The sequence below is a fragment of the Dendronephthya gigantea genome, unplaced genomic scaffold (assembly GCF_004324835.1).
Source record: "Dendronephthya gigantea isolate DGI-Jeju-01 unplaced genomic scaffold, DenGig_1.0 000104F, whole genome shotgun sequence".
Taxonomy (NCBI): Eukaryota; Metazoa; Cnidaria; class Anthozoa; order Malacalcyonacea; family Nephtheidae; genus Dendronephthya; species Dendronephthya gigantea.
This window is the reverse complement of record NW_021163114.1, coordinates 501,717-511,881: the sequence shown is the minus strand read 5'-3', so window position 1 is coordinate 511,881 and position 10,165 is coordinate 501,717. Positions and strand designations below refer to the sequence as shown.

General features: G+C 37.3%; 1 protein-coding gene across 1 annotated transcript; it reads left to right on the top strand.

Annotated features, from left to right (window-relative positions):
• Positions 1–5,515: 5,515 nt before the first annotated feature.
• On the top strand, positions 5,516–9,283 carry LOC114534688. The gene is made up of 5 exons (XM_028556162.1): positions 5,516–5,686; positions 7,763–7,819; positions 8,309–8,489; positions 8,667–8,800; positions 9,090–9,283. Exons 1-5 carry the CDS (start codon positions 5,537–5,539, stop codon positions 9,273–9,275), a joined length of 708 nt encoding a protein of 235 aa, XP_028411963.1. The 5' UTR covers positions 5,516–5,536; the 3' UTR covers positions 9,276–9,283.
• The last annotated feature ends 882 nt before the right edge of the window (positions 9,284–10,165 follow it).

Sequence of the window (10,165 nt, the reverse complement as noted above, 5' to 3'; positions counted from 1 at the left end):
TTGAGGTACATGCACTTGTAGTTATGGTGGTGAATCTGGTGAGTTTAGTACAGAACGTGTGAAATAAAAATGTGTGTTATAAAATCATACAATCAAATGCATCTATATCGTGCCTGTTTTAAAACTCCCAGAAAACAATATTGAAGGCTATATAGGACAAATTTCATGGCGAAAAAAGTCGACGGGACTGTCCCAATTGTTGATGATTTCAGAATCAAAACATTATTTTATCTTAGCATTTTTTATAGTTTCTCCTTGCTTTCTACAGGGAACATTAATTGCGATGATCTTGACACTCTTCGCAATATTATCATCGTCTGTCTTGTATTTTTCATCATTCTGACTGTCACCACCTTCACTGCATCAATCCTTGGTTGCCTGGGTACCTGCTGTGCTCCTGTTGTGAGTATCGAAGCCGTTAGGCTTTCTATTTTATAAGGCGAACGTTAAACACACATTGCCGATCTGAATTTCTTGCTTTTCTAGATACATCAGCACTAGCCTTTGCTTTCTCATATCACAGCTCAATATCACGTTTCATATATAAAGCGTTTATGAATCAACGAAATTGTTACACGCTCCAAGATAAAGAGCGTAGTTAATTAGAACACAAATTAAGTCCGTCAACCCAATCTTAAGGGGTCTCTATTCTCGCCGCTTTTTTAAGCGAATTAGGTTCGATTACAGCTAGAAGACGCGAGTACCTGTTGGATCTATCCAACGATCATAATCCTCCAATCTTCCAGCTAACCATGATGTGTACTATTTTATAGGACCCAATTATTGTTGTCGCCCCAATGCAACCTACAGGAAGTGCAGTTGTTGTTGCCAGCAACCAATCATCGTCTGTACAACATGGTTACCCTGGGGGCGCGCCGCCTGCTTATGGCTACGACCAACCCCAAGAATCCGGAGACAAGAAAGTCCTCGTTGATAGCATGGTCATTTGAATATGTTTCTATTGCCCTAAATTTCACGTGATCCCATGTAATTGTTTATTCATCACATAGACAGCTTATATTTTGTATCAGGCATATATTTTGTATCCCGCAATAAAACGTTAAAATGTAACCCTATTAACAATGTAACCGTATAACAAAAGTAATCATTTTGCAATCCTTCTTTTTTGACCCAGAAACGAATGAGCATTTTAACTTCTTAATAACATATAATTATGTATACCTTCCTCATTTGAAGATGTGATAAGCTATTCCTATCAAAGGTACCCAGTACGTATGCAGTCTATATAAATACTGAATTTATAATATACGCGTACCAATTTTGTAATATTTATCTTAAAAATCATCATTAAAAAATGTTTTGATACCGTAGTCATCTTTCAAGTTTTAAATGTACTCTCTTCATGGCCCTGCAGCGCTTCAACGACCGACAGCGAACGCCGAGGTGCCTTCTTTCGGGTGATCTCGTCATGCATGGATTTTGGCCAATCGCTCAGAGGGGTTGTGGAAATAAAAATCCATTCTGCAGTATTTAACCGATTATATATTTTATTATTCTTTTTAAAACCAATCGAAATTGTGTGATTATGTTTAAAAAGGTATAAGACTATAGCTCCGGCATAAATTTGGAACCAAAATTTATGCCAGAGCTATATTCGTCGCTCATCATCCTTACCATCAACACCTTCACGGTAGTATCAATCTTTGGCTGCCTGGGCACCTGCTATATTCCTAGGGTAAGTACCAAAGGCTATTCTAGTCACTTTCTTCCCTGAGGTGAGTGAGTGAGATGAAAAGCTGCATGTGTATATGCCATAGTAATCAAACCATGATGTATATTATCATTGTAGAAACCACTTGTTGTTGTCACCGCTGGCAGTGAAATTGTTATTGCCAGCAACCCATCATCGAAAAGGAAGCTGCTGGCTTTTGGTTATGGCCGGCCCAAAAAAATCAGGGTTAATATACGGTTAGCATCAAATGCGGTATAACAACTGCCTAAAATAGACAATATGTTCTGACAAAGGTACGTTTTGAATAAAATTCACCCGGGGTTTGCTAGTATTATTCGACGTTTATTAAACGCAGTGAATTAAACGCTATTAATTAATTAATAGGTTTCCTGAGTATTACTCAAATGGCTAAATTTCCTCTCATATTTCCTCTCATAATTTTCTCTCATAATTTTCTCATTATGTGATCCGCCCTGTAATATCCGTCCCCGAGGACGGGTGAATTCAAAATTTAAAAACTTGGGCAAAACGAATACTTGGGACCAGTGGCGTAGCCAGCCTGACGATTTTGTCCCGCTATGTAAATTTCGAGTTATTATAATTATTCATTTCTTCAAAAATTTATTGTTTTCACAGTCAATGAACATTAAAATATTAGCATAGCGGGACAAATCGGCAGGCTGGCTACGCTACTCACGTTGGTCATATTCGGCAAATTTTCTCCCGGTAAAGAGGGCTCAGTTTTCCAGCGGTCTTCGCATAAAAAATTAAAAGCTTTTCGTTTTACGCTCTGCTCTCAATTTTGTGTAAGTTGTCCGCTGACAACATGAGCCCGCACGAGTGGGAGAAACTTAGCTAAGTTGGACCAGCGTGACTGCTTGGGACATGAAAATTCTACGACTGAATAGTAAATATCATAATCTTACTTTTGTGTTAATTTCGTAAATTTTCATCGCGTTTTAGGCGAGTTATCGCGATATTTCAACAAACAAATGTCTCACTCAATCATAAAGATGCATTGTGGAAAGTATGATGCAATGCCTTATCTTTGTAGCGCTGTATCTTCGTTTCTTTTCAGCCAAAAGCGACGGTTCGCCCACCATTTTGTTTATAAAATCCTGGGGCCGGTTGTTCAAAAGCCGGTTAACGCTAACCCTGGATTAAAAATGCCTAACCCAGGGTTAAATTTTAAACCTTGGTTGATTTGCGTTGCACAAAGCTCGGTTAGCGTTAACCCTGGGTTAAAATTGATAAAAAAAATTAACCCTGCTAGCTAGGTGGGTTAACTTTTTAATCCTGGGTTAACTTCGATTCAAAATGGATGAATAAGGAGCTGAAACACGTAAACACGTATAATTCGTCATGAATTAAACACTTTTGAAAGGTTTTACGAATAATTTCGACAGCAAATAATTGTTTAAGTTTGACTTCGTTCGGTTTCAGCTGATGTATTGATTTATTTATCTTCGCTTCAATTCAATGCAATACACGATAAATGAATACAACCGTACAAATTGAAACATCGTAATCGAAATATTTGTTTCGGATGCTGCTTTTGATTGGCAGCAAGTGGTAAGGCTATGTTTGCTCCTGAATTTTGAATAATAAAAGAATGCCTAAAATTTTAAAATAGATTGTTTATAATTTGCTTAATTTTGTTTCACATCGACATTGTTTATCATAGAAAATGGCCTTTCATTTCGAATCTTTCCAAAATTCCATGCACGGAAATTACTGTTCAAAACAACGTCCCTTCGACCCTGCCCTCACGGCATATAATCTTTCGACTGACAATATATCCTCGTCGGGTAAAGTTTTGATGCTCGTTTATTGACCAATCGAAAACGTTCTTATATCCAATTTAGTCCTTAAAATACATTTAATCTTAGGTTAAATATTTTAAACCTGGGTTAACTAACCCTACCGCTAACCCTGCTTTGAACAACACAGTTTTAACCCAGGTTTAGCTAACCTAGGGTTAAGGATTTTAACCCAGGTTTAGCACTAACCCAGGGTTAAAATTTAACCTGCTTTTGAACAACCGGCCCCTGCTCAATTTTTGTACTAAATATCATACGCCAGAAGTACATATTTTTCTTAAATGTGGGAATTTGCACAAACACTCGGTCAGGCGGAAATCTCCTTCGGGCGTCTTCGGGCGTCTTTCGGCTGTATTTTGATATGTGTATCCTAGGAAACCAGATGCCCCGGAAATCGATTTACCGGTAAAAATCATTCAGACGACGTATTTTAGCTGATTTTCAGCCAAACATGTGGCTGTTCTTCGCAATTTTTAACGATGCGGTCGCATGTAATTTTGGGATTATGTTCAATCCGGACGGGGATAGTTATGAATTGCAAAAATAAATACATCAGATGAAAGATCATACTTTAAGCTTTCAAATGAAACCTTCTGAGTATTCATAGAGTAAATACTTGCTAAGATAACCTTGTGTAAACAGTTCTGTCCGGAAAATGGTAGAGACCTCGAGTACGTAAAAGAGTCAGCATTTAAGCGTTTTCTGGGAACTGGTCAAAGCCACCTTAATGTACAGGAAGCAGAATGCGCTTTCATTTTCATTATTGCTGGCTCTGATTTTAATGTATGAGGATTTTGTTGACATCGGATAAAATGAACGGCAATGGTATGGCTCATCATATCAGTACGTTTTACGTATATCACTTGCAATATGAAATTCTATGAAGATTATTTATTTTAATAGAAAGTCTAACGTGGCCATGTGACCATGTATATTTCCATCATGCGGTAAATTCGTGCACCAGCACGTTTATATCCAGCTGTGAATTTCGCGGAACAAGGACGCATCAAGAGCGAAGCAGGACGTTAACTCGCTGATAATATATTAATCATATACGCCTGGGGCCGGTTGTTCAAAAGCCGGTTAACGGTAACCCAGGGTTAAAAATGCCTAACCCAGGGTTAAATTTTAAACCTTGGTTGATTTGCGTTGCACAAAGCTCGGTTAGCGTTAACCCTGTGTTAAAATTGACAAAAAAATTAACCCTGCTAGCTAGGTGGGTTAACTTTTTAATCCTGGGTTAACTTCGATTCAAAATGGATGAATAAGGAGCTGAAACACGTAAACACGTATAATTCGTCATGAATTAAACACTTTTGAAAGGTTTTACGAATAATTTCGACAGCAAAGAATTATTTAAGTTTGACTTCGTTCGATTTCAGCTGATGTATTGATTTATTTATCTTCGCTTCAATGCAATACACGATGAATGAATACAACCGTACAAATTGAAAGATCGTAATCGAAATATTTGTTTCGCATACCAAAATTTGATTCTTTTGATTGGCAGCAAGTGGTAAGGCTACGTTTGTTCCTGAATTTGAATAATCAAAGAATGCCTAAAATTTTCAAAATAGATTGTTTATAATATGCATTGCTTAATTTTGCTTCACATCGCGACATTGTTTATCATACAACATTTGCGAATTTCGAATCTTTCTAAAATTGCATGCACGGAAATTGCGGTTCAAAACAACGTCCCTTCGACCCTGCCCTCACGGCATATAATCTTTCGACTGACAATATATCCTCGTCGGGTAAAGTTTTGCCGCTCGTTTATTGACCAATTGAAAACGTTCTTATATCCAACTTAGTCGTTAAAATACATTTAATCTTAGGTTAAATATTTTAACCCTGGGTTAACTAACCCTACCGCTAACCCAACTTTGAACAACACAGTTTTAACCCAGGTTTAGCTAACCTAGGGTTAAGGATTTTAACCCAGGTTTAGCACTAACCCAGGGTTAAATTTAACCTGCTTTTGAACAACCGGCCCCTGGATTTTCGCGCAAAGTTTTTCAACATGGCAATGTCAAGAAGTACCGCTGTTGGCTCGATAGTCACTGGTTGTATATTGCTGGGTTTTGCTCTCATCACAGTGATCTGTGGCGCAATTTTAGCGAGCAAGTTGTCTGGTCCTGTAGCCGCCTCAGCCGGTCTGTGGTCTGTTTATGTAAGTATTTGACAACCGCATGCAGTTAACGCACAAGAACGAATTTGTTCACCAAATAGTGTCAGGATGACAAGATCTGTCTGGAAGTACGTGTTGACGCGAAAACCTTAAAGCTACGATGATTAATTAATTCCTATACAGAATACAGCGTGGAATTTCATTAAATAACCATCAGCCAGTGTATAGAAAAAATAAGCGTTTTCTCGAGCGAAAGTTATTCAAACGTCACTCTTTTCTTTGAAATTTTTAGATTGTCATTGTATTTAATAAAACAACACAACTAAGACGAATTAAGCTTATCTTGGCGTGTTCAGACAGATATGTTAAAATATGGACATTGATTGAGCCAAACACATTCCATTGATTCGAAAAAATTCAAACAACGCGTTGCGTATATAGTTACAATTCTTATTATTTTAAACAGGGATGTATATATAGGAACGGAGGTAGGGGTCACAAAGGGCACGTCCCCCCAAAAATTTTTCATGGGACCAAAAGTGCCCCTTTTGTGATGAAAAATGCCTTTCTGGAGAAGCTAATGTAGCTGTGAAGACTATTTTAAAATCGAAGGTGCCCTTTTTGTTTCTTACGTATTACGTATGTACCCACTTACACGTGCCCAAGTCGGCTTTTTGTAGAGCATAAATACACACCAGTATAACATCACACTATTGGTGACCTTGCAGATTTGGCAATCAAACCGTCCCTACGTAAATATTTTAGCTGCCAAGTATAAATTTACCATCCTTATTCATAAACCACAGCCCGAGTAATAGGGAATTTACGATTCATGACTGACGCGGCTAGGGAAGACGCGTTGAAAAGGCTTGTGTGATTCCGATTCAATGACGGAATTTTGTTAATTTCACTACGCTACGAACTTCAAGTGAATATAGAAAACTTTTTCCTTCAAAACTTGAATTTAAGTTCTTATCTTTTCTGTTTGATGAATTAATGCCTTTAACTGCTTTTTCTGTGGTATTCGATCGTTAAAATTAATCTCGTACAAATCAATTTGTTTATCACATTGTGGAACTGGAAGATTACTTAAAAGCATATCCGGGATTTCTGTAGAAATTAATAAACAACGAATTACAACCACAAACTCAACATTTTCTATTTCTTCTTGGCTAAACCTTTTGCGTTTCTAGTACAGAAGGCGCGAGGGCAATTTGGACTGCCGGCGTTTCTTTCTGGCAAAGTTAAATGTCGTACGTATTTAATATTGTCGGGTTAAACCCGACAATATTGTCGGGAAGAAGGAAAACTAAATATCTCGGCAAGTATTTGGACCAAAGACCCCAAAATACCACCAAACGATAGAGCTTGAAAAGACGATATAAATCGTAAACTCAAACTAGCATATAGTGATAAGCTGCACTTGTATTATAAGTCGAAACATGAGACAAAATAATAGGTTGCTTTGTTATCTCAAATTACTCACCCATAGCAACCATATACTTTAGAAATTCCGTATTTTCTCGGTTTTTTTGTTCTCTGTTGTCTTTAAGACGTTTGCATTTTACATATTATCATTCTGTTATAATTCTGAGTAATTTTTAGGGTAGGATGTGCAAAAGAATCGGAGAAATAGCATTTTATAAGTTCTCAACGATAATTGTTGCTAAGCGCGTGCTTACTGCGTGCTCGGAATGTTGTCATGCGGTTGGAGAAGGCGACAAAACTCCATGACGCCCTCCCCCTAGGGTAAATTTGACCCCATAAATCGATTCCTGAGATAAAATTGGACCAAGGGATCAGTTTTTCGGATTTTTTTGCCCGAATTTTTTTTCGATATTTGTATTATTGTGAAATAGTATTGCCGGCGATGTGATAATTCTAATCATCATGCATGTTTATATTATATAAAAAAAATCAGCAAAAATCCTCTAAAGGCTCGATTTTTACGCTAAAGATATCAAAATAATCCTAATCCAGTTCTGGGATAGTACCCCAGGGACCGGTTGTTCAAAAGGCGTTTAGCTTAAACGGTTATCCACCGTTTAAGTCAAACGTCTTTCGAACAACCGCTCCCTGTGGTGTATAAATTAATGTGAAATATTCTCGTATTTTTAGTACGCTGTTCCAGGGATACTCACTATTGTAGCAGGAGCAACTAAAAACGGTGTTGTGGTGAGGGGAAATTGTATATAATTTTTGCTTAACATGAATGCATGCAGCAGATAATAACCAGGGGCCGGTTGTATGAAAGCCGCGGATAGCGCTATCCACCGGATAGTGCATGGTTTTTAGTTTTAAAGCAAACAAGCGTTATTATAATTGTACTGTAGGAACTCAGCTAGAAGCCTTTCAGATCCATCTTTTTCATGTTTTCAGAGGCTTGTGCATGTTGAGACAATGAAATGTTTTCACACCATCTCCACACAACCAAATTGTGCTTATTTCGCAACCAGATTACAGTCATAAAATTGAATTAAATGCGTCACCATGTCTTAGCAAATATCAGTGATTTTACACCTGTATTTGTGTATAAGAATAGCGGTTTAAACAATACCATCGTGTAATAATTAATTTTCGAGCTATGCCATAGCAACTCCCAAGATTCCTAGTTTATTTTTTATCAATTATAATGATAAAACGTTTTAATTATTTGAATTTTAGATGGGCTTCGCCTTGTTCTTCAATATCCTCGCAGTGATTGTTTCTCTGGGCGGTTCGATAACACTGGTCATTTTTACTGTTCTGTTAAATGAAGTCCTCAATTACAATAACTGTTCAACTGCTGGGAATACCTGCACTTGTATATACAATAAAAGTCCTGGTGAGACAGACAGTGAATCGTGTAAGGAAATGACGTTTTAAATCATAGAAGAGTTGTAGATCTAAAGTCTGATAGAAAGAGAAAAGGGATTTTGCATCTGGCAGGCGGCAAGAGCCGATAAAGTTTTTACCATTTGAAAATAGACATTTATGAAATATTAGTAATTTGACTATAAATCGCTCTTTTTACTTTCTACAGGGAATATGAAATGCGATGATCTTGATACGGTTCATGCCATAATCATCGTTTGTCTTGTTGTATTCATCATTCTTACTATCACCAGCTTAACCGCATCAATTTTCGGTTGCCTGGGAACCTGCTGTGCTCCTGTGGTCAGTATATCGGAGTTTTTTTCTCTTTTTTACATATATACGCACGCGCGCATGCGCACTCAAGCAACACCTGAAATCCATTCATCGTTATATTTAGAAAACTTTGAAAAAACTGATAGCTATACATGCGGTTAATACTGACCTCTCTATATATATGTTACTGATGTGGTAAACATTTGGGCGATTTTAGATTTGGGATCATATGTTGCCCAATAATAATATCGGCTACTGTATAATATCACAATTCTTGGATTATCTGACCAGCCATGTACGTATATGACCTTTGCAGGATCCAATTGTTGTTGTCACAGCTGGCGCTCCAATGCAACCCACGGGCGCTACAGTTGTTGTTGCCAGCAACCAATCGTCATCTTCCCAACATGGTTACCCAGGAGGAATTCCGCCTGCTTATGGCTACGGCCAACCTCAAGCATACGGGGACAAGAGCGGACTTGTTAATAACATGGCTATTTGAATCTGCTGCTATTGTTCAAATTTTTCACTCACTTCTATTGCTTATTTGTAACATAGACTTACGGCTTAGAGGCTGTATTTATTCATCTCGATTATCTTAAGAATATATTTTGAAGCCTGATTATCTTATTAATGATATATTTCGAATCGAACATTTAATATAACGAAGGTGGTGATTGGGCAAACGTTAACATTCTGTCTTGATTCATTTATGCAAAGCCAAAGGCTTGTTAAATTTTAAATACCTTTCTCATGCAACAAAAAATACTAAATAATAACAGAAATAAAGTTCAGGAAATCATTTTCTCTTTATGGGACTCATTTTCTGAAAGGGATTATTCTGAGTTCGGTTTGCTACTCTTCTAGTTAGGACAAATAACGATGAAAATAGCGCTTTTAAAATGGATTCCCTTAGTCGTTTTGTTGTGGCTTCGGTGGACGGAATTTAAACAAAATGCCAGAGTGAAACAACCAAACCAGCAAAAAAAAATTATATTAAAAAGCAGTTGATGCCTTATGCAATTTAGCACTCGGTGACATATTTATGGGTTGTTTTTAAGGCGAGCGCTATCATATTTTATATAATAACGTTAAGAATTCAAACATTTTCATTGGTCGAGAGCAATCATTTATAAGAGGACAGACTCACGGAATGACCTCACAGAAAATTTTAACGAATTTGATCAGTAATCTCTTGTTTTATTTTGTCAGCCAATCACATTTTAGCACGTGTCTTAAGCGAGTCAATAGCATATCGTCAATCCCAGATCACGTACGCGTGATATCTGCAAAATTTCTACTTTGAGAATTTTCCAAGTGTTGGGGAAACTATTTGCCTGTTTAATTTCGGAATTTTCTCGATTTTATTATATAAGTGCACGCGAGTGCATG

What these genes read in the sequence shown, in the direction of transcription:
- LOC114534688 (XM_028556162.1), top strand. Translation starts at nt 5,537, where the DNA reads ATGGCAATGTCAAGAAGTACCGCTGTTGGCTCGATAGTCACTGGTTGT. An exon ending in CAACTAAAAACGGTGTTGTG is followed by an intron (nt 7,820 to 8,308) that starts GTGAGGGGAAAT and finishes TTTGAATTTTAG; the next exon opens with ATGGGCTTCGCCTTGTTCTT. An exon ending in TGAGACAGACAGTGAATCGT is followed by an intron (nt 8,490 to 8,666) that starts GTAAGGAAATGA and finishes TACTTTCTACAG; the next exon opens with GGAATATGAAATGCGATGAT.